This window comes from Neodiprion virginianus, chromosome 5 (genome assembly GCF_021901495.1).
Source record: "Neodiprion virginianus isolate iyNeoVirg1 chromosome 5, iyNeoVirg1.1, whole genome shotgun sequence".
NCBI lineage: Eukaryota > Metazoa > Arthropoda > Insecta > Hymenoptera > Diprionidae > Neodiprion > Neodiprion virginianus.
In genome coordinates, this window is record NC_060881.1 from 22,075,200 (window position 1) to 22,100,068 (window position 24,869).

The 24,869-nt window shown below is 39.9% G+C and overlaps 1 protein-coding gene across 8 annotated transcripts; it reads left to right on the forward strand.

The window, feature by feature from the left end:
• The first annotated feature begins 1,091 nt into the window (after positions 1-1,091).
• LOC124304446 (E3 ubiquitin-protein ligase UBR5) lies at positions 1,092-23,982 on the forward strand. Of its 8 annotated transcripts, none has more exons than XM_046762695.1 (37): positions 1,092-1,326; positions 2,256-2,456; positions 3,612-3,945; positions 4,063-4,271; positions 4,346-4,509; positions 5,166-5,365; positions 5,448-5,716; positions 6,025-6,179; positions 6,259-6,531; positions 6,628-6,741; positions 6,834-7,015; positions 7,131-7,248; positions 7,364-7,518; positions 7,696-7,981; positions 8,095-8,211; positions 8,302-8,469; positions 8,684-8,816; positions 8,914-9,136; positions 9,217-9,455; positions 9,565-9,689; positions 9,875-10,143; positions 10,466-10,632; positions 10,775-11,106; positions 11,194-11,602; positions 12,691-13,060; positions 14,486-14,825; positions 15,353-15,585; positions 16,527-17,078; positions 17,736-17,936; positions 18,031-18,402; positions 18,542-18,727; positions 18,816-18,938; positions 19,314-19,523; positions 19,693-20,051; positions 20,613-20,819; positions 20,891-21,269; positions 22,081-23,982. In XM_046762695.1, the coding sequence occupies exons 1-37, from the start codon at positions 1,265-1,267 to the stop codon at positions 22,291-22,293; spliced, it is 8,649 nt and encodes a 2,882-aa protein (XP_046618651.1). In that variant the 5' UTR covers positions 1,092-1,264; the 3' UTR covers positions 22,294-23,982. The 8 variants fall into 8 exon arrangements, with proteins under 8 accessions (XP_046618651.1, XP_046618654.1, XP_046618653.1 ...); XM_046762698.1 differs by having other exon boundaries at positions 12,712-13,060; XM_046762697.1 differs by having other exon boundaries at positions 9,893-10,143.
• The last annotated feature ends 887 nt before the right edge of the window (positions 23,983-24,869 follow it).

Genomic DNA, 24,869 nt, shown 5'->3' on the forward strand with positions numbered 1-24,869 from the left:
GCATGATACGTATACATATTATACACTAGTGCTTGGTGGATCAGGTTATTTAGACAAACAGTCAGTAATATCAATGTTTAACATATTTTTAAATAAAACGATATAATTTACGAATGTGGAACGGGAATTTTTTCCGAAACTCTGATAAAAACGGGAAGTTTCAACGGCACGGGGATTCTGTGATACTAGCGTCAGTGTTCCGAGCACTGGCGTGATTCCGCCAATCAGAGCCTGCGAGTCAGAGAAGGGATGCAGTATTACTGAGATCTTCCATGTCTATGTACTCAGGAGCAAAGAGTCTGACCCAAGTCGACTTGTGTCGCTATTTCTGGTGTATTCCTCTGCCCAGATGAGCCGGTTACACCAGAAATAGCGACACAAGTCGATTTGAGTCAGTAAATGGAAAGCACCCAATAGCGTCCGACGCAAAGTCGACGGGCGTGTTCGGAAATTGACTGAAAGCAACCCCCTGACACACGCTGCTAAAAGTGGTTCGCAAAATGTCCCTCGACTATGCAGCCAATTCCACCACTAGTGGCGCTAGTAGTTACCTAACGAGCTTGCGCGCGGTCAGCGAGCGTGTCAGAAACCTACTAGCGCTACGTAGAGGAACTAAAAAACGGGGACAAGACGCGTACAATTTTTTAGTGTACGAGCAGTGGCGAGTGTCAGGGGGCCGACTGAAAGTACTGTCAGTACTGTAAATGGTATAGGCCAAGTGACGTATGACTGTGGATTTTCAGTACTGACAGTAAGTCAGTCGATTTCTGAACACGCCCGACATAGCGTCGGAAGTAACCACCGGACGACATCATGATCACTGAGTCTGTCCACAGAGCAAAAAGTTTATTTCTATTAGTCTATAGAACTTTTAACTCAGGAATTTATCGTAAATTTATTGAGACTGAATCACTGAAAAACTGAATTACTGAAAAGCTGAATTCAGAACTCGCCCGCCATATTGCATTTAAAATTGGCCAAAAGGTGTCGGTAGCCCTAACTAGCAACTAACAAGTGAAATATCGATGCGTTTGGGAAGGCGGCCAGAGTGTTTGACGAAATTCCAGCAGGTTCGAGAACCCACGGCTGGTTGTTTCTCACGAAACATGGCTGGATATTATTCCGCTGCTGATGTAGTGAAGATTTAGTGTTGAAAAAGAAACAACGGACGAGAAGAAATAATAGACGTTGAATCGTCTATCGTTTTAAACCCCAAATCCAGACACGTGGCTGCGTATCTGCGCATCGTTAACAGGGCGAAGAAATGTCCTCGATCCACTTTGTCGTCCACCCTTTACCGGGAACGGACGACCAGCTGAACGACAGGTAAGTTATGTATTCCTACGTCTCTTAGTTTTTCCGACGCCGCTGCCCTTTGACGAGCACTCGATGCCTCGATTATCCCCAGTTTTCTGCTGCTTGTCTAGCTTTCCATCCGCGTCCTTCCGATCCTTGATAGCCCGTTGCATGCGGCCACCATGTTCCAAAACGCTCAGAATATGATGTCCAACGTCCTCGAGACTCGACCCGACCTCTCTGCTTTTTTCACTATTTTCAGGGGTATCGGCAAAACTGTCAGACAGCTCCGTTCGTTTTCGCAGCTGATCAACCAAACAGAGATTGGGAAGCCACTCAGTGTTTTGATGCAAAGTTTTTAACTTTTTCTTCATAGCATCGTAACCGATTGTTATCTCATTGTTATCGGGAGTAAGGAGTAGAGGCTTGGACTCGAAATCGCAGGACGATTAAACATTCCAATAGTTATATATGATAGCCTGTTTCTCGATCGATGTCTTAATCAAATCTTTTTACCCTTAAATTGATCAGAAAATAAGATTACCCATTGGTATGTGAAAGTTGTCGTAGATATAACTTTGCTAATTCATTTTCACCAAGAAGTATGCAAATTTTAAACTGTTTCCACTTCATTTTTTTGGCAATCGCAGATTTTGTCACACGAATTCCAAGCATTTTGAAAATGTTTGGTATGATTTTCAGTTTCTTTTTTAAAGTATTGTTAACTATTTCAACGAATACAAATTCCAGAATATCATACAATTGATGAAATGCGCTTATGGAAATTAAATTTCGGAGCTTGTTGAATAAAATATTTAATAGCAAGATATCGAAGCTTATGAAATCGTGCAAATGATTTTGCCAAATTTCTGAAGCCAGTACAAAATGTTTAACCACTTACGAAATTCTCGAGCTTTTTAAATGTCACCATTAATAAAGAATTATGTTTCTGTTGCTAGGTTAAAAGAAGTCGCTGAGAAGATAAACAGATATGGATTTATGACACCACCAGCACTTAGCGGACTGAAGGGATCGGTTAAGCGCATAGTTGTCGGTCCAACTCACATTGCCCTGTTGATGGAAGACAATAGAATTTGCCGTGTAGCATTCACTGTTTTGTCAGACAGGCTAGATTTGAGCAAAAATGAACCCAACAGAAAGTGAGTATACTTATACTCTTTTCTCCCTCTGCATAAGGTATTAACTGCAAGCTCAGTTTTCTTTGCAAGGTATACATATACATTAGGGTGGTCCTTATTTAGGGTGTTTTCGAAAATTCCTGTGGACAAGGCGGAAAAAGTTTGCAAAAAAATCAAAAAAAATGTACGCAAAATTTGAAACCTATAGGTCAACTCTAAGAACTGCCTCCGAAGCAGTGAAATTTCCCATTTAAATAACATGGGAATTCGAGCTTACTACATTCTTTTTTTTTCTCTCGTCTTAATAGTGCTTCGAAAAATCTGAAATTTGGTTCACGTCTTCCCTGTAGTCATAGGTATTTAAAAAAAAATTGGCCGATTTTCAGTGATCAAAATACGAAATCCCACGAAACACAACTTTGAGGTTGTGGGATTTCGAATTTTTTTTTAAATACCTATGACTACAGGAAAGACGTAAACCGAATTTCAGATTTTTAGAAGCACTATTAAGGCGGGGAAAAAAAAAGAATGTAGTAAGCTCGAATTCCCATGTTATTTAAATGGGAAATTTCACTGCCTTGGAGGCAGTTCTTAGAGTTGACCTACAGGTGTCAAGTTTTGCGTACATTTTTTTTGATTTTTTTGCAAACTTTTTCCGCCTTGTCCGCAGGAATTTTCGAAAACACCCTAAATAAGGACCACTCTAGTATACATGGAAAAGAAAAAACTTTTGAAAAAATATGCGTAAAATGCGATTCTAAGCCCTGTTTACCATGTGTAAAATGCAATTTTACAAATAGTATGAGCCAAGTGAAAACTTTTATGTTTCACTAAAAACTGTATCATACGTAGCAAAAATGTCGCAAAATATAAATTATAATTTATTTTTTGAATTCAAAAGCCAACTATTGATTGTGAAAAAAGTAAATATTGATTATTCATTACATGAATTGTTGAGGCTACTGATATAGAAGAAATGCTAGACAATTATTTTAATTTTACTTCTATGAATTTATTTGATTTAAATCGATTTTTTTAAAATATTTTTCAATGATATTCCACGAAGAAAGCTGAGTTGCATTCTAATATTTTTGCTCGAGATTTCCAAATCAGCCCCCCAAAATCTGGTTCTGCAATTCGAACCGAAGTTAAAAATAATTGAAATTTCTTTTGAAGCACAAACAAAAGCCATGTAGGAAACTCAGGCTCAGCACCAAGCGGAAGTGGAGGTGGAGGTAGCGGCGGAAGAGCAGGATTGCCTCGCTCTAGGGCAAGAATAATGCGCAACAGTTCGGCAATAAGAGGCGGAGGTGGCAGTGGTGGAGGAGGAGGGGCCGGACGCAGTGGACCGCCAGGTGTTATAATGGGCGGTGCAAGCGGCAGCAGTTCAAGACCGATTGTCTCGGTGCCGGCACCCTTTGTTCCGGAGGATTTGATCTCCCAGGCGCAAGTGGTCTTGCAGGGAAAAAGCAGAAACCTAATTATCAGGGAGCTACAGGTGGGTGACGAGGTATCCACAACCACGCGGCTGTTTTTTTTTCTGTAATTTCCAAACAGTTTTTTCGCGAGTTGTCGAGACAAAAGTCGTGAGAAAATATTATTAAACATTCCTCGTTTTTCGTTCCAGCGTACAAATCTTGACGTCAATCTCGCCGTCAACAATCTTCTATCTCGGGATGACGAGGAGGGCGATGACGCCGAAGATGCAGCCGACAGCTATGTTCCTGAGGATCTGATCTCCCTGCTCGACGGCGGTTTCAGCAACGAGCATTCCGTCATTATAGATGCAGACTCCATGTTCTCAGAGGACATGTTCGGCTACACGGGAATCCGGAGGCGAGTATAGGCAATGGAAATGTTTCTCCCCCTTATAGCAAATCCACCAACTAATCTCGTGTGTTATTTTACAGTCGTGGTAGCTCTTCACGCAGACTTGGCAGCGACAGGGACGGCGAACGATCAGCAGATCGGGACAGGGATCGAGATAGTTTCAGTCGGTGGAGAGATCGCCAGTATTACGGCCCTCGCCGGTGGCTGGAAACAGCCCTCAAAGATTCGTGGGAAAAGGATCCAGGTAACATTGATTTTCGAAGAAAAGCAACCGATAATCAGGAATTTTTTTGACTTCTGCAATTTTGATATCTTGTAGTATGTAATGAGTTACTAGAAATGTTTATTTATTTATTTCGTATCAACAGGACAAGCCCAATTACCACCTATTACAATTGAAGCCTATGGTTCTATGAGCTTTAATTTGCATTTTTTCAAAGTGGAATTTAAACAAAAGTTTAGTATCGAAGATTACCCTGAAAATCTGTAGATTGGTTGCATACTCTAGCTGCTGTACTGAGAGGTTTTTTTTTTTACCTTTGCTGGATATGGACTCAAGTTCTTTGTATAAATTCTTACGGCCTGTGTTTGCCAGCAGTAAATATCACTCCAAGACGCATAACTTAAATACTGTCACGTGGAAATGGAGGCTCATCCTCACAATCCTGAAATAGTCTCATGGTTTTTTATAGATCGTATTCTTAGGTATCCATCGAATCTTGAAAGTTGAATACAATGAAATTTTTTTAGACAAATAGATGTTGAGTTTTGTATATGTAGAGAAGAAGAGAAGAGATTAGATTTGTAACAAAACGTTGACCAATGATTTAATTTTTACATCTACTTGCAGCTTGCCGATAGTTTTGTATCGCCTTATTTAACCTTGTTCGTCTCTTCCAGATAACAAGAAAAAGGAACTCGCCTCGCAGTGTCCGTTATGGATGTCCGAGGAGCTTGAATGGTGGCACGAGCGTTGCGGTGAACCGGCGCCTCGCTTTGTCCAAATTGCCGCTCTCTACAGTGAGCTAATTGCAGTTTCGTCTACCGGGCAGCTCTATCAGTGGCGATGGGCAGACCCTGAGCCTTATAAACATCCAGAAGTGAGTAGCGATTAGTTTCCAAAAGTGTTTTAGAACTATTCGCATCATCGTTAGGCTTCTAAGTTTAAATATTTATTTTCAGAACCCAAACGTTCATCACCCAAAGAGTATTCCGCTTGGTTTGTTTGGAGAGAAGATCGTCAACATTTCTGCCACAGCTATTCGGTGTTCCGTCAGCACAGAGAGTGGTAAGGTCGCCACGTGGTTGGACGACCTTTTAGGACACGTCGCCTCGCGACTCGAACATCCCGCTCAGGCATTCACCGAATTCACGCTCGACAGAATTGTCTCCCTGCACACGTGCGCTCTCTACACAGTTGCCAGACTCGAAAGCGGCGGTCTTTACTGGTGGTGAGTTCAGTTTTCTATGTTTTACTTACTCACAGAAAAGTTTACATGATAAATCAAACGAAAAGCCGTGTTATATTGACTTTGATCTGGTTAAGTTTTCAAAATATGAATACGTTTTACCTCCTTATGATTTACGGCATTTCGGACAATCCTAAGTTACGAAACAACATTATTTCCGAATTATGAATCATTACAGAATTGTTACTAACTTCAGCCTTGTGCCAAAAGGCAGGGCAATTGTGGTTTAATGCGCTGAACGAATCCTGATTTTTCGATTCTCAATCTCTGTGCGTTTTTTTTTTATTTAGGGGTGTCCTGCCATTCGCCCAGCGAAAAAAGCTGTGGGAGAAATACAAGGCGAAATCTAGGAAGCACAGACCTTCGACGGTTTTGTCGACAGACATAAGTTACGGTACACACGTGTGCATGAAAAACAGCCCAATTTATCAACCAGGAGCAATAGGTAAGTCTCAATTTCTTTTTCACAGTCCAAAACGAATTTAATACAGATCTGTGAAAAACCACCTAATTTATTCCAACAGGATTCACGATCGCAAACGGAGTGCCAAAAGTTGGACAACTCTTATCGGCAGCTTGGAACTTGGACGCGACTTGTAGATTCAAGATCCTTCCGGCCGGAGTTTTGATACCTGCCAATCCGACTGAGAAACGGGAAGTTATTCCAACCGCAGGCGCCGCCAGCGGACCCAGCAAAACTAATCACAAGGAAACAGCCGATCGTCTTGACATGCCGCCGCCACCTTCTCCTGCCTCGAGCACGTGCAGCGACACAGGCAGCATCACAACCAGTCACAGTTAATTCTTTTATAATCATCTATTTCTCTATACGTTTTTTATTTCTTCACTATTTGTAACTCTGAAAGATGACAAAAATCACCTGGTATTTTCAGAACGACAAAAAAGAATGGTGCCCCGAGGAGAGGGAGAGCCGGAGAAAAAAGACGAAGAGGACTGGCAGCTGAAAGATGTCGTTTTCGTCGAAGATGTTAAAACTGTACCGATTGGTGCGTTTTTAAACCCTTTTTTTTTATAAACCATCGTCGAAGGTTTCGTTTCGCTTAATGTTACCGTTTGCTCTCTTTTCTCTGTAATGCAGGTAAAGTTATAAAAGTCGACGGATGCTACGTAGCGGTAAAATTCTTCTCAAAGGATTCTAAGGAGAAGGAAAAGGAGACGAAAGAGAAGGACTTCAGCACTTCAGATTTCAAGGATCTGACCGCCGAAGAACTTATCAAACTACTCGCTGACTGCCGACTCCTCCGAAAAGACGAACTACAGGTACATTTTCCACAATTCGAGATGATAGATCAACGATATAAAAATATTGTGTTTATAAATAGAGATGAAGTCGCGCTGTTCTTGAACACCATTTTTTCATTCTTTCTGCCTTTAGGTCATAAAATCACCATTAAGTTCCCGTGCACCCGACTGTTTCCAAAGAACTCCAAGGCGAGTGAATCTTGTTGAAACGTCGAACGAGAATTTATTGACTATTTCCACCGATGGTCAAGGTAAGTAACGCTATCACTAATGATTATTCGACGAACAAAAACGATGCTTTATTCTGCTTTTATAACACAGCAACTGGTTTGTAAATTCTCACTTCTATCCTCATCTGTTATTCAGGCATACACGCGATACTGAAGAACGGAACCAAGCTCACTTACGTTGTCTACAATCTTAGCACAGGACGATACGTTCAAGACTGTTACATACCGTCCGATATTTCCTCATTTCTCGGACTACAGCCACAAAGTATCAGTCTCACCAGCGCTGGCGAGGTAAAAACGATTTTACGTACATTTATTATGTTTTCTTCATCATCGTCGACATATTTTTATCTGTTTCAACCGAATGTGAACGTTTTCTTATCATGTTCAACCATTTTCGTCAACTTGTTTCTAACTGACACTACGAAAATGAAAGAAAAACAGCCTGATAACTCCCGTTTTATTCAGAACACCGAATGTTCGATGATCCTGCGGGACGGAAACAACACGATTTATCCGATAGCAAAGGACTGCGCTGAGGCGATAAGAGACCCAAACTGGTTAGACCTCGTTCCGGTGCATTGTATAGGTGCGTCAACCATTCCAATACCCAGCTGCACAAATTCCTCGAATTTAAAAAACCAGGTAGCGGTAATAGCCCTGGTCTTTGACAATCTTCTACTTCTACCGAGGATACTAAGATGCGATTTTGACGGTGTTAAGCAAATTTTTGCGAACCTCGAACTAGACCAAAGTAAGTAACGTTGCTGCGACTGTATTTGAATATAAAAACAATTCGCTGCTTTCAAATACTTTTTTTGTACAAAGAATTTAGTAACCACCAAGTTTTCAACTCTTTGCTTTCAGAGACAATCTCGTCACAGATTCAGACAATCTTAACAGAACGATGCGACGGCAATCGAAACATTTTCCACGCCTGCGTGAATATGTGCTCACCGACGTCGAACAAGGAGAATGAGCAAGGTGAGAATTGAACGCTCTGAAAGTACTGCTCAGAAATGTTTCATTGTAACTTTACCTTCTAAATTGATGTTTGCATCTTTTCGATCAAAGGCATTGAACGCGAACTAGTCGTGAACACGGTCGACGGCAACACCGCGCCCATCGAAGAACCCATTCCAACTCTCAGCTGGCCACCCGAAGCCTTTGACAACACCTCCGGGGAGGAAGACAGCCTACTCAGTATCGGCGCAGCCAGTATCTCCATGATGAACAAATCCGGTATTCTGTTTTAACACGTCAACGATGTTTTTTTTTTTCTTTTTTTGCCATCCTTCGCCAGTTACTCAATCATTCATTTGGCATAGATTTTATACCGACTCAATCACCACAAAAATTCGATGAAAAATGTCCAGTTTAAGTAAAATCAGGCTTATTTTACTGTTTTTTTTTTCCTCCCTTGTACAGTTTCGTTTATATTTTTTTCCCTGCCCAGGTGCCAGTTCGACAACGAACAATACTTATGTCATCGATTCAGTCGAACGGCGCAATAACGCTCTACTGATACTCAAGTACCTCTGCGAAAGTCCGGTCCTCGCACCGCACTTAAAGGAACTACTCGTCGCCAGGTTCGCATCTCTTTAATCTTTTCTCTTCGAGGCCTAAACAAATAAGCAAACAAGCTTCGAAGCTTCAATAATTAAATTTCTACCTCGCGATTTATAGAGACGCACAAGGTCAGACGCCGCTAATGCTCGCTGTGTCTGTGCGCGCCTATCATGCAGCCCTAATTCTGCTCGACACGATACAGCGCGTCGGTCGCGATGGCAAAGACTGTTCAGCGATGATCCTGCAGCCAGACGCAAGCCCCGATTTATCACCGCTGTTCGTTACCTGCTGCAACGACACTTGCAGCTTCACTTGGACTGGAGCCGAGCACATTAATCAGGTGAGAGTTCAACACGTCGAAAGCTGAACCAAATCTTGCAGAACGGAATCAACAGCGAAACGTTTTTGTTCATTTTTCAGGACATATTCGAGTGCCGAACGTGTGGCTTGACCGGTTCTCTCTGCTGCTGTACGGAGTGCGCACGAGTTTGCCACAGAGGCCACGACTGCAAATTGAAAAAAACATCACCAACGGCTTACTGCGACTGCTGGGAGAAATGCAAGTGTCGCGCCCTTATTGCTGGACACCAGGGTGCACGATACGACCTTCTTTGTCGCCTGGTGATGAACACTGACCTAGCCACCAAGATAAACTCACGGTATGGAAATCGTAGCGAGAAATAAGATAGTTTTTGGCTCGCGTGATTTATTCGTCGAATACGTTTTTTTCCTTTCATTTGTAAAAACATAACCGTTTGTTGATTTCAGAGGTGAAAGTATACTGTTATTCCTTGTACAAACAGTGGGAAGGCAGTCGGTTGAACAGCGCCAGTACAGATCGGCGCCGAGGCAAAGATCGGCTTCGGCTAGTCGCAAGACACCATCGTCAGATGGTAAATTGTGACAATGATGATTGATAATTTTAGTGAGAAATAATTATTACGGATATTCATTATTTTGATGTTTTTCGAGGAGTTCAGAAACTCTTCATCATGTATTATTATCGTAATATTTTTTTTGCATGATGAGTTGAAACTGAAGACAGCAAAGTGCCTTTTAATTTAACAAAAATCAGAAGAGTATACGTTCCACACAGTGTTCCTCTCAGGTTTGGGTGCTGATGCAGACATGCCAGATCACGATTTGGAGCCCCCGAGATTCAGCCGCCGAGCCTTGGAGCGGCTGCTCAATGATTGGCCGGCCATTCAGTGCATGATCATGTCCGGCGTTACTGAAAGTCCCACGAACGATCAGCTCTTTGGCGATCAGGGACAGGCTTGCAGACAGAGTGGTACCGCTCTCCTCGACAAGTTCACCCATTCTCTTCTGGTGAAGTGCAGCGCAGAGGTGAGAAATTGTTGCGTAGTTCATCTCATCTCACGGAGATCCTTTGACTAGTGAAAAACCAATTTGTATGTAAATTATAGCATCCAAAGGTTGTCACCAGGACAGTAATTGCCAAAGTAGCAAGACGCAAGTCTGAGTTAATTTCGAGAAAATTTAATGATTTAATGAGAGTCCTATCTCATCACTTTGGTGAGTTGATGTTCCAGTTACAGCGTAATGTCAATTTTATGCAAAGCGATGTAACTGCTGCCGGAACGTCTTCTTGGATGTCAGAGAAGCATTATTCGTAGACAATTGTTGACTGTTCGTTATTTATTCCCAGATGCTGGACACCCTTCTGTCGACGTTGGTCAGGGAATTGCAGAAAGACAATGTGCCAGGTCGTCAAGAAGAGGCAAACAACGTTGCCAGACGATTCGTTAGATCCGTTGCAAGGATATTCGTTATTTTCACCATAGAAATGGCGCCAAATACTACTAAGCGAAGAAGGTTCGTCGCATTTGCTTGAAAATCACCACTATCTACTACTTAGAAAAATTTGTAAACCTGGAATTATTAGGACATTTGGATGGCAAATTTTAGTAGACATTTTGAAAAACCAGCCGACGTTGAATGACTTTTATTTTATCAGTGCGAGTCAGGCTTCTCAACCACTGATGAAGTGCCGACGCGTTTTTCAAGCACTCATCAAATTGGCCGTTGAGGAACTCTGTGAAACCGCCGATTCCCTCATCGCTCCAGTTAGACTGGGAGTTGCGCGTCCAACTGCACCTTTCACCCTGACCAGCTCAGCGATTGAGGTTATCAATGGATCAGAGGAGCTTTTTTCCATCGAGCCATTGATTCCACGCAGCGGAGTCAGTGCCCAGGTTCTTGACAGCGCTCTTCAAGCGCAGCAAGTCAACAACAACATCGCAATAGCCAGAGAGGTTTCTGCCATGGACGAAACTGAGGGTGGAGAAGGTAGCTAAAAATAACTTTGTAGCAGTTGGACGATCGTGAATGAATATTTTGGACTCGATAAACTCTCAACGAAAATTTCACTCTCAGAAGTACCCATGGACATTGACGGCGACATCAGCGAACACGAGGAATCTGGCGTTTCCGGAGCAAATGTCAGTCAGCCGCTGGGCGAAGTCGACAACAACGTCGGCGGAGTGGGTGAGGAGCAGGCAGGGGACGGAGAGTCGGACACGGAGTTAGACCTCCTTGCTGAGGCGGAAACCGAGTCCGACTCAGACGACAATCACAGCAACCAAGATGCGGCTTCCGCTCAGCGCAGTGTGCAGACTGGTGCCACTGCTGGATCAGATGGCGGTATGGGATCTATTCTTTTGTTCCCCGAGGACGAGTCTGGGGAGTCTAGTCAACAGGAAGATGACGAGAGCGAGGCTGGTGAGACTGATGAACAGGACAACGAAGAGTTTCAGATCGGTGACGAACAGCTTGAACGCAGAAGGTAATTTGCTAATCGTTTTTGGGATGAGATGTAACGTGTCGTTTCTCGATTCTTCTGTTTGTTCAAACATCGAGTTTAAAGGATCAAGATTGACTGATATACCATTTTTCTTTCACAGTTTGAGAATCTTAAGATCGAATTTTGGCTTTGTGATCAAAGATTATGATATGTTTAGCCAACTTTTGTAGTGAAAGTGACAACTTGCAGTCTGTGGACACGAATAATTGTTCAAAGCGTCTAATTTATGTTCTTTCATATAAATACTCAGGATTCTACTTAGCTCACAAACAATATTGAGACTCTTAGAGTTTACCTTTCTTCTTCAGATCGATCGCTGATAGTTTTTTTATTAGTCAAGTAGATTTACATGAGTAAAAGTCTGAAAAAGTAGGTGAATTTGGGAATTTTTGTATTGGAATTAAGTGATAGGAAGCATTGTTATTGACAATAACTTCAAACATTTCCCACAGTTATATGTTTTACAGTGCCCAAGATATCTCGATAACCAATAATCAATGTACTTCAAATTAGGAGACAGTATTCTTAGATAGTTTACACTCTGCCACCGTCCGAAAAATTTTTTATTATTGAAATTGTGACCGTTTGAGATCAAAATTCGATTTGTTGTCTAAAATTTCCAATAACTTTATCCAACCATCAAAATTAAAAAACACGACAACCAAAAGAACGTGGAATCATCACATAGAGGATGAATTACCTGAAAATACTGTCTCCAAACTTGAAGTAAATCGGTTGAGTCATTTTCAAGATATCGTGATTACCGCGAAACATTTCAGCGAGTTAAACAGTTGACGTTATTGTCAATGACAATACTTCGTGTCAATCGATTCTGATGAGAAAAAACGCGAAAACGAACTTAGATTTATAAAGTTTCGAATAAAACAAACTCCAGTCGAAAAGAATAATCAGTTGTCGAGATATAAATATCCCAAATTGACCCATTTTTTCAGTCATGTGCTCGTTCTTACAACCCTAAATAAGCAGAGAACTGTAAAGATTTGTAAATTATTTTAATTGTGAATCAATCCATACACGACGCATTAGATCAGAGGTCGATGTTCAAAAAGATATGCGATTGTTCGTTTCAGCGGGTCGTCTGGTCACGCGCACAGAAACAATTTGGCGCCGGTCTCAATGCAGTGGGCGATCCGCAACCGAGAGTCGAGCACCCGAACGGCGGGTCTCAGGGTGACCGGCGGAAGTAACCTCGTATTCATAGACCCCTCGTCTCTCAGACGATCGACGGCAACGTCCGCAGTGACAGCGGCGCAGGAACCTATAACTATGGGAACAACCGCCAGCTGCCTAGCGCGAGCATTTGGAATCGTTATCAGGCAGATTGCTGACCTGCTCACCATGTTGCAGGACTACAAAACACACGCGCCTGCCCTTCCCAGGCTCATGGAAATCTCCTATCAGGACGCCATCGGCCTTCAGGTAAACTATTATCATAAAAACCAAGGTGACTCATCACACGTGAAATACGTTTGATCTTGTGTTTTGATTAGTTCAAAAAAAAAATCTAATCCAAACATACATAGAAAGTGTTTTCAACCATGGAATCGACATTTTTCGGTTCAGAAGATCAAGATGATGCATTGATGACTGTGAACGTGAGACTGAAGTTAGTAACATTGTGGGGGCGTCACTATTTTGTTACTTTTTAGTGACTTTGAAGTAGTGAAGATTTTAAAATATGAATATTTTCAGCGTGGCGACAGAGCCGGAAGATCGGGTAATCGAGAATAGTTGTGGAATATCGCCCATTGGGACAAGTAGGGAATTATGATGAACCATAGCGAAAAATATACTTCTTTTATAAATCGTTTTTAAATTTCAGCCATGCTTTGTAAATTCAGTTAAGCTAACTTTGGGAAATGGTATTGTTCAATTTCTTGTTTTTAATTCAATTTAATTATTTGTGTGAAACAAACCAATACTATGTATTTTTTAGATCCAGCTTTATATGCAAGTGCAGAACTTCTGCAGTTTTTGGTCATAAAAGCTGCCCAACATTACCTAAGTTTTGTGAGAAGACATCAGGGAATTCTGAATTTTTTTTTTTAGGAAAAGTCAGGGAATTTTATTTGAGCAACATTGTCGCCACCCTAATTTTTTGCCTTGTTATGGTTTATTGCATTTCAGACATTCCTGAAATTGCGAAAATACGATTTTTCTGTAATGTAAAAACATTACGATAACGTTATTAACTTAAGCTTCATTAGCTTACACCAATTACTTAAAAATGCTGATAATGAGATCCTCGAAAAAATTAAGCAAGTGTAATTACCGTCGTAAAATGTCTATGAAAATTTGGAAAAAGATTCACGGAACTTATGAAGTTAAAGCTAGCAAACAGAGTTACCAGTAAATCGTGTTAAACCTTTTGAAAATAGAAAAATGCAGTTCACTTTTTTCCTAATAATTGTATAAACTATTTGAGGTATCTCACAAATTTTTGGTATTTGAACTTCATTACCTTATTCGAATGAATATCAGAAAGTTTGGCTGCTGATTCTAGCTGCTAGCTTGAGCGTCGTATGGAATTTGTGTTAACGTTCCGAAATTTGGAAAATACATCCTGCATGTATTCTAATTTTATGAAAAGAGTTTCTTTTATTGCAGTACAATGAGTTTTAAGTTGATTTTATTCACAAACGAACCCGCTAAAATTCATCTCATTCATTTTAAAATTCTCATTGAAACCTATCCATGAGCATTTTTCTTGAGAATTTTGACCTTAGGCGTATGAATATCAGATAATATGAGTATTCATTTCTTAGACCGAATAAAATTATTAAAACACATTGAGCTTGTCAAAAAATATTACAAACTGGTAATATCATGGTTTTGTGTTCTTAGCTTTATCTTGAGGGCCATTTGAAACCGACTTGGGATTGGCTCATGACGGTGATGGACGCCACGGAGGCGCAGCTGCGATTTGGTGTCTCATTGACGCGCAGTGCTGACCCTGCGCACCCCGAACATCCTCTAAACGTCGCGCCTTCCTTAGCAGGCGGAAATTTTACAGGGCTACTGAACTCAGCCGCACTTTCTCTCACACTGCAAAGCAACACGTCGAGGAATCAACGCAGTGGCATTACAACCACTTCCAATAATTCAGCGGGTCATGCCTCGACTAGAATAAACGTTGGATTCACCGGAGTCGGCGAACCGCCGAGAAGCAATCGGGATCGAGAAGGTTTACAGTTTGTTTGTTTGTTCGTTATTCGTAAGGAAAATGAATTTTATAGATACTCAAGTTTATTATGAAGTTCCGTTTAATTGGGAACTTTTTTTTTTCTTTTATCTTTTTTTATTATTTGATATTTTTTGTTCTGTTCTGGTTTGGTTTTTATGACGGCTAACCGATGTCACCGATTTGTAGTTACAAATATTCCCGAAAACGAGGATAAACCATATCCCTACATCCCCACATTCGTGAAACTATATTTTATGCCACAAATTTAGTATCAAAATTATGAAATTACAAATGGCTGCTCCAAAATAGTAAATTAGAAGTAGTACCTTTTTTTTTTGTTCATCTTCAAACTAATTTGAAAGTTTAAAGGGTTTCTCGTGTAGAATACACCGAATTTATCGAAATAACATCATTCATAATGACAATTTACTTCACATTATTTGTTTTACATATTAATCAATTTAAGTTGAGTACAGTAACAAAAACCATAGCAGAATATACAGAATTTATTTTGCTTCACCTTTCAGGAGGCGACGCGCACTCGGCCAGACGAGAATTCCTTTCCTATTGTCTGTCCCTGATGCGAGCTCACAATGGCGAGCACAGAGATAGTCTTCCGGTGCTTGATGTCTCTGCCCTACGCCACGTTGCCTATGTATTCGACGCCCTCGTCTACTACATGAGGTCAGGATCTGAGTCTCCGTCTACCAGAGGCGATAGCCATAAGGAGTCTATCGCCTTTGCCACCTGGACCGAACAGGCACGTACTTCTGTGTTAGGCAACCTTTTGTTCCCTATGTAAAAGAGCATCAATTTTCGTTTTCTTTTTTATTTATTTTTTTTTATTTATGTATTTATTTTTTTTTTCCTTATTACCGGATGACTGCAAAGTTTACAAGCAATTGAAGTTCAGAAATTTCAGACTATTGTTTGGAAATGTCTACTTTGTCACGTAAAAAACATACAATAAAAATACATATTATAATACAGTTTCGGAAAGACGTATTTTCACGACATTTCCTACAGATTTTTCTCAAAATTTATTTTTTGTTCAGTGAGGTCGGACGTTGTTACATTAGAATAAAAACACATTAGATCATACTTTCTCAAGAGGCTGTTTATTCACTTCTTGAAATCGCAAACCACTTCATAAGAAGCGATTCCTAAGAAATCGGTTGAAAATTATATGAAATGGCTGAAAATCACTTAAAATTCGACGAAAAATCGCTCAAAATCAGTAAACAGTTAACAGTAAAAATTGCTCGAGATTCAATCGCTAAATATCTTCCAAATTGAAATCATTTAAAATCATCTGAAATTATTGGAAATCGCCTGAAATCGAGGGAAATTATTGGCAAATTCGCAAAATTATTGATACCTTGCAATCTCTATTTGTCATCCAATTCGTCAGTGAATGGATCCCCTTTTTTTTTACATCCGAGGACAGGAAGTGCCGAAACCTCAAAGACAATGGTTCGAATTCAAAAACGTGACAAAATTGATGAATGTGTTTTTAGTAAACTGCAATTCCTGAAGCCCTGAAAATTGGAGGATTTTCATATTTCAGCTTCCATCATTATGACTCATCCAAACTACCGCTGGTTAAAATTTTTAAAAACCTTAGGAAGTTAACCAAATGTTGGTGAATGGTTCCAATCACGTATTTGACGCTCACATTTTCCATTTTCTCAACAACTGCAGGATGAAAACGACAACGAGGAGGCGGAGGACGGAAATTCGACAGCATCGACAGTGATGGAAACGGACTCCGTTGACTATCCAGACCTACTCCAGGTTCCGATGTGCGTAACATCGAACAGCGCAAATTCGATAGCCAAAGGTCGAAAGCATCCGTTCCTTCAGCGATCGGATTCGACTCTCTGCTTGGGCTGCCCGCCGCTTGACCCGTTTGATACAATAATGAGCGAGGCCCTACCGCTCGCTGATCAACCACATCTCCTCCAGCCGCACTCTAGGCGCGAGGATCTCTTTGGTGTTCCAAGACAGCCGGTCAACTCTGGCAGTTCTGCCAGCCAGAATCCCCTAGAGGGCCTTCCGACTAGGCTCGGACTCTCGGGCAGATTTGCAGACAACTCGCTATTAGCCGCCACTTCATCTTACAACCAGATTATTCAGGTCCCAATCCATGTGACTTCTAGCAGCTCCAATGCCCAGAGTGCCAGCGCTGGTGATGCGGAGAACAGGTGGAACTTAATTGCCGGCAGTGAACAACCCGGAACCAGCAAGTTAACGGTGAGATTAAAATTCCAATCTTGCAAACACCTGGAAATTTTTGATTGGACACAAAATTTTTCGAAATACTTGCAGTTGTTCTTGAAAATTTTGAGAATCACGTTGTTCGGTGTTATTTATACGTTTTCTTTAACTGTTAATGTTAATTTTAACTAGCTGTTTATCATTTTACTCATTCGCTATGCTTGAGCAAATGTTTGTTAAATTCTCAATTCTTATCTAATTTGAAATTCCGAGAATCACGCCGTTCAATGCGATTTAAACATTTTTTGTTTCAAATGTCACAAATAATTTTGACTAGCAGTTCGTAATTTTCGTATTGTACGTAATGTAGTGTACAATGAAAACTATGAAATTCAAAAATTTTCGAGAATACAAGGAATACAAAATAAGTATTGCAAAATGCGATTTGTTCAAGCAAAAATTCAGGGAAACAGTTGAAAGTTGGGGAATTTAAAACATTAAATTCTGCAGCAACACTGTACACTTTATGTGATCACAAAGAACTGTTTCCATGAAATTTCTGAAATGCTTTCAAGTCTGCCAGTTCGTACAGGTGCAGGATTTCAAATGTAATTTATCAAACAACTAAAAAGCGAAGGAAAAAATTACACCATTGCTTAACAACTCTTACAAATCACATTTTCTTTCTCTCAGGAAAAACCGAAGGGCTTTAATCAGTCCGCGGAAAGTCAGCCGTCGTCTGTAGTGACGGAGCAGATCGATCGTGCACCAATAATCGTTTCTCCTAGTGGTCAGGGAATGGAGAACGTCGTACCCGGCAACAACAGCAGCAAGGGGAAGGATGAGTTGTGCAAGAGTGGACGAAGCGTGATAGTGAGAGCGGGAACGGTGTCGGTGAGTTTAGGATTTCGGAATCAATCGAAAACTGATCGAAACGACTAGTTCTGAAGAAAATTTACCACCTTTTTTCTTTCTTCTCCACTGCCAGGAACCCAATGTAAATAAAGTTGGCGCTCCGGAAGTTTTGGTTGTGCCGACAGCCGAGACGCAGACAGTTTCCGAGGAGGTCGACCCTGCTGCATCTAACCAGGAGATATCGGCCCACGAGACCGTTGAGACGAGTCCTGTCGAATCTTCCAGAGCCTTGACGACCATTGGCACAAACATATCGCACAACATTCTGCTGGGAAGATGGAGGCTGTCGCTCGATCTATTCGGTCGCGTTTTCATGGAGGACGTCGGCTTGGAGGCCGGTTCAGTCGTTTCCGAACTTGGAGGCTTTCCTGTCAAGGAGGCCAAGTTTCGCAGAGACATGGAAAAGCTTCGTAATTCGCAACAGAAAGACATCACACTATCCAAAGTATGATTTTTGTATTTTCACCATTCAATTACCGTAACCTTTATATTATCACTGTCTTCTTTCCTTCATTTTCCGAGGACGAAAGACAAATTTCGAATTTTCCATGTAATTTTTTCCTCATTTCTGCGTGTATTTCTAGGTCGAACGAGATCGCACTCAGCTTCTGATCCAGACCATGAAGGAGCTCAATACGCAGTACAATTTGTTCAATAGGCGAGCCTCGAACACGCCACCATTGGCTGTCAACAGGGTGAAAGTCACATTCAAAGACGAGCCCGGCGAGGGATCTGGAGTCGCTAGGAGCTTCTACACGGCTATAGCCGAGGTATGCGCTATTAAAACATACCCCAAACACTCATTCGAATAACCGACCACCGTTTTTGTATTCTAATCTCCGGTTTTTCACGTTCAAGGCTCTACTGGCTAACGAAAAACTGCCAAATTTGGAGGCTGCACAAGTCGGATCAAAATACACACAGTACAACGTTTTGCAGAAACTGAAGAGTAGAGACAGAGATCGAGATTTGAGGCGCCAGGTGAGGAATTTGGTGCTTTTGCCTGTTTTATACCTCTTCAGTTTGAAATTGTTCAAGAAAAGGAAAACTCGTGATTAATCCGGCTGGCCAATATAATCAAAATCGGCTAATCCATTCTCGCGATGTCACAATTTTTTTTTTTTTTATTGATTTCGTTATTCGAATCACTCGAAAATTATTCCACTGATTGAATAGCAAATTTATAATTTCTTCTAAGCGGAGTGAAGCTTGGTCGGTTGTGATTAAAATCATCAATCGAGGTGTGGCAAGTTGAAAAGGGTGCAAATTAGTTCCCTGACTAAAGACCAACGCTCTATGTTCTTATTTTCGGTGTTTCTGTATAATTGAAAAAGTTTAAAACTATCATTCCCTCAGAATCCAAGGTCGTCAGGTAAGTGCCGAGAAGCCAGGAGAGCACTGTCTTTTGAGGCTCGATCATTCCATCCGACGGCGTCGACAGAGGGCCCCAGTGGTTCGAACTCTAGCGGTTCATCTTCTAACGCTCACCCGTTGCCGGTCAGTCATCCAAGCAACGATCACTTGACGATGCATCAACAGCAGTTGGGTGACAGGCTATATCAAAAAGTAATCGAAAAACGTTTAGAATTTGTGTATTACAAAATTTCACAGGATGTTTTGCTTTCCAAATGAAAGATATTGTGCAGAAAAAGGATCAAAAAAGTGATTAATATTAAAGAAAAAAACTATCACTTTTAAATTGATCCTTGAATCGATTCATTTCTTTGAAATTCAGGTACACACGCTGCGCCCGACGTTGGCTGAGAAGATAACTGGAATGCTGCTGGAATTGTCGCCTGCACAGCTGCTGATGCTTCTGGCATCAGAGGATGCGCTTCGCCAGAAGGTTGAGGAGGCTTTTGAGCTGATTCACAGCCACAACCAGGATTTGGCCAGCGAGGCTCTCCTCGACCTCGACGTCTTCAGTCTGACGGAGAGGTGTGGTGGTAATAAAAAAAAATTAGAGGCCAGCATACTCGATGATATCGAGGACAATGCACCGCTATTTTATTCACCGGGTAAACGCGGATTCTACACACCTAGGCAGGGAAGAGCTAGCTATGAAAGGCTGAACGCCTTCAGGAATGTCGGAAGGTGAGGCTAAGAATAAAAAAAAATTGGGTCTTTGCATTGAAGAAAAAAATTTGTCCAATTTTTTTGTTAGTCCAAAATAGAGAACAGAAAATAATTGTGCAAAATTTATTCCCTGTCGTTCTGAATGTCACTACTTTTGTGTTAAATTAATATTGTTGTAGTTTTAAACCCACTGTACTTCCTTCAATTTTTGTTTAATCGTAGGAACGAAACAATCATTAACAATCCAATTACCAATTTTTTTTCACCAACATAAAACAGAACCGCCAATAATTGGGCAATCTTTTCGGCTGAAAATGTGTGACAAGCAATCGAACGTCACTGATTTTCTGATGCATAGATATTATCATAGTTGTAGGAGCTGCTATACTTAAATCGTTGTTTAATCATAAAAAGAAAGAAACATAACCTACCTTATTACCTATTTTATATATTTGCTTTATATGCCACCGAGATTTTTTTTTTTTTTTTCCCTGCGAAGACCATATTGATTCGATTTTCTGTCCCGCGTCGGAAAATAATGAAAAAAACTCAACACTTTCTCGCTTTTTCTGATTGCAGATTAATAGGCCTTTGCCTTCTCCAAAACGAATTGTGCCCGATATTTCTCAATCGTCATGTAATCAAGTACATTCTTGCGCGACCGATAAGATTCCACGATCTCGCGTTTTTCGACTCTGTGATATATGAGAGCCTGCGACAGCTGGTTGTCGACGCCGAGACAAAAGACAGCAACAGTTTGTTCTCTGAGCTTGACTTGACGTTTAGGTGAGTGACTCGTTATACTTTAATTTCGTTCGACCTAGAATTAATCTACTGAACTTGTTTTTCTATTTCAGCATCGACTTGTGTCCCGAGGAAGGAGTCGGCTCTCTGGAACTTATACCGAATGGCAGGGAGATCGAAGTGTCGGCCAGTAACATTTACGACTACGTTCGCAAGTACGCCGAGGTTCGGATGGTCAAGGTGCAGGAGAAGGCATTAGAGGCAATGCGCGAGGGCGTTTTTGACGTTCTTCCAGAAGGTGCTCTTGACGGATTAACGTCCGAGGATCTCAGGCTTCTGCTCAATGGCGTCGGTGACATAAACGTGTCTGTTCTCATATCCTACACATCATTCAACGACGAGTCGGGAGAGTCGACCGAGAGGCTCGTCAAGTTCAAACGTTGGCTTTGGTCCATCGTCGAGAAAATGTCGCACGTCGAACGACAAGATCTGGTAAGTCCAGTATTAGCTTAGTTATTTAAGCATGTTCGAACCAAACCGCATTGATGATAAGTTACAAAACGTTTCTTCTTCTCTGAGAAAAAAGAAACAACGTTAACAAAGTCTTCAACTGTGTTATTTGTGCCAATGACGGTAAACACAAATGAACAAATAGTCCTACTAGCTGAGAGAAATGATTCTGAGCAGAATCCATCAACACAAGTCAAGATATCAACAATTTTCGTAAAGGTTTTAAAATCAGAACATTCGAAACGATTTAACTCTGTTGTTTTTGAGTCGTTTCAAATGTTTTTTGGCTCATTTTGTTTGTTGAACTGGTTCGCTGTTCTGATATAGTTTTAACGCGCAAATTTAACTGTTAATAAACATTTTTTATGCTATGCACACAATAATCTATTTTCATCCACTCTAGAGCTGACTATTTGTGAAGAAAATTTCAGGCAATCTCTGGAAATCTCTATTGTTGAACAAAATGAGCCCAAAAACAATTTGTTCAAAAACTCGAGAGTTTTTTGCTACTTTTCATATTGCCGGTATCTTAACTAGTGTCGTTTTGTTCAGAATCATTTATATCATATATTGTAGATATTTTTTCATTCGTTTGTCCGTCATCATTGTAACAAACAACACTGCCAGAGGATTTTTAGTCTGGGTTTTCTTCTATTTCAAACTTCTTTAACTGATAGGAAATCATTTTTTACACGAGGAAAAACGTGGAAGTAGTGTGGCGATTTTGGCAAACAGGCAGAACTCGCAGAGGTGGCGTTTCCTTAATACAATTTATTTTCTTCATCCCTTCCAGGTCTACTTCTGGACCGGATCTCCGGCACTTCCGGCCAGTGAAGACGGATTCCAACCGATGCCAAGCGTGACAATTCGTCCGGCGGACGACGCGCATCTACCGACTGCGAATACGTGTATATCTCGTTTATACGTTCCCCTGTACAGCTCGCGTCACGTTCTTCGTCACAAACTTTTACTTGCCATAAAAACTAAAAATTTCGGATTCGTATGAAGTTGTTTCTGTTGCTAAATTTCGTTTTTTTTTTTTCTTCTTTTTTCCAATTGTTCTTATTTTTCTTTTCCTCTTCTCGGTTAATCTCGCTTTTCGTGGAGGTAAAACGAAGATGAAAACTTATTTTCTTTCACCTTCTCTGTATCTCTCTGGCTCTCTTTATCTCTTTCTCAGTCTCTCACACTCTCGTACTGGAAGCAACTAAACCAGCAACAAACAAACTTTTGAGCGATAATACAAACAGGGGTGACATTTTCGCTGCTGGATTATCGATGAATTAACTAACAATATTATATTGTTAAATAAGGAATAAATAACCAAAACGAACTAACGGTAAACGAATACACCTACATAAAAGAAAGAAGCAAATAAGAAAAGTTTAAAGTAAAAATAAAACAAAACAGGACAGAAACAACTTATTAACAATGTTGTTATACTTTTTCTTCATCCAATTTCTCTTTCTATCTCTTTCTCATCTTTCTCTTAGGCAAATTTATAACATTTATAAATTTATAAGGTGTAATTATGAATTATTGTTTCAATTATTATTATTACTATTATCATTACTATTATTATTATTATTCGAAAAGTAATTGACATTCGCCTATAGTGCGTCTTTCATTCTTGGTATGTAATAAGGTTTTATTTACCTTGACGTGTCATAGTTATATCACTATTTAGGGTGGTATTATTATTATTATTATTATTATTATACATACATACATACATACATACATACAACATAATATAGCGATGAAGCTCCTTATCCCCAAAACCAACCACCCACATAAAACAAATAAAACTTTCTCAAGCATATCACATTGCCTTCTCTCCGTTTCTTTAACGTTCAAGTTCCTCAATTGTCGATTCGATGTAAGTATTTTATCGATCGTGACTGAGCTTTTTTTTTTTTTATATCATATGCAAAGGAGAAATGAAATCTCGCACGATGACGATGATGATGATAATAATGATAATAATGGACTTCAAAGTATAATTGGAAATTCAAAAGATAATTGAAAAAGGAAAATAATAACAAAAATAAAATTATGAGAAAGGAAGACAAAATATATTCATTATGATAAACGTAGTAGTAGTAGTGGTAGTAGTAACAATAATAATAATAATAATAATAATAATAATAATAATGACGACGGGAAGTACTATTGTAGATTTTAACTGTAGAAAGGAAATTTTTTTGCATCGTATTTATTACTGATCGTAATGAAAGTGAAAAAGAAAATAAGAAACAAAAAAACGTATATTATTATTCTATGATTATTATCACGATGGTAGGTAAAATAACGACGAGTATAAACGATCATGATAACAATTTATACAGCGAAGAACGGAAAAAAGGGAAAGAAAGCAAAACAAAATAGTGTTTGCGGAATTGCAAAATACTACGTATATTATACATATACTTTTAAGGTGTTTCAATAGAAGAAAGAAAAAAAAAATATATAAACACAAAAGAAAGTTCGTTTTTGTTTTATGATGTTACTTTTATCTCGAATTTACTAATCAGGCCCAAACAATTAATTCATTTATTAATAGACCACTCCTGAATGTATTTCATACTTTGTTAGAAAGAGCGCAGATTTTGCAAGACAATAATACGGAAAAAAAAGTGAACGAGCCTTGCAATCAGCAAACATTTTGTCAAATGTTCAATTTCAAGAAAGTTTTTCTCCTTTCGGAAAATTTATCTACGTGTTGAAAAGGAAAAGGAATTGCAATTTTCTTTTCTCCCTTTGTCAAGGACAGAATAATTTTTATGTAACGTACTAATCAGAAGACCAACGATTCATGAACATTCGACAATAATCGTTCGTCTCTTTGTAGTCGAAAGAGAAGAAAAAACCTAGAACCTTCAATCGGTAGGTATAGCATATTATGTCGTTATTATTATCGTATGTATGTATGCATGTCCGTTTTATGTATAATTAGTACAACAATAATAAGTTGCTGGCAAAAGATTAGGGATATTTTATCGCTTTAGTTTTTCATCTCATTCAAAATGTTGCCAGTGTCGATGTGTTTTATTTGTTTCAAAATTCATTCCTATGTCGTTGTAAAATAATGATAGTCATGATAATAATGATGATAATGATAATCACAATAATAATAATTATTATAATATTGTATGTATTTATTTATAATACATATATTTACTATTTACACAAGGATTGAAAAACTTGTCATCATTGTCACAATTTTTTCTGTCTAATAATCGATCTCTCAGTCTCAGGACAAGCTCTCTTTCGCTCTCGCTTGATCATTGGAACAATAATTGAAAATGACAGAACGCTGATTGATTGATTAACAGCGTGGCGTGTCGCTAGTCCATTTTGCTTTGCTTCGTTCCCTCGGGGATGAGTGGTACGACAAGGTGGGAAAACTCTTGACAAATTTAAATCATGCTTTCCGTTTTTTTTCTTTCGGTTTACCCATTAGCTGCCTGTTTCGTTTTTTCTCTTTCAAAAAGGATGTAGATTATTATTATTCATTTTCTCTTCTATTTGACAATTTGACACGAAGAAAAAAGATACGAAGAATATGTAACTACGAAAAAA

Excerpts from the sequence above, each read along its gene's own strand:
- LOC124304446 (XM_046762695.1), top strand. The coding sequence starts at position 1,265 with ATGTCCTCGATCCACTTTGTCGTCCACCCTTTACCGGGAACGGACGAC. Across the intron at positions 6,180-6,258 it reads TTATCAACCAGGAGCAATAG|GATTCACGATCGCAAACGGA; the intron begins GTAAGTCTCAAT and ends TTATTCCAACAG. Across the intron at positions 8,470-8,683 it reads CTCCATGATGAACAAATCCG|GTGCCAGTTCGACAACGAAC; the intron begins GTATTCTGTTTT and ends TTCCCTGCCCAG.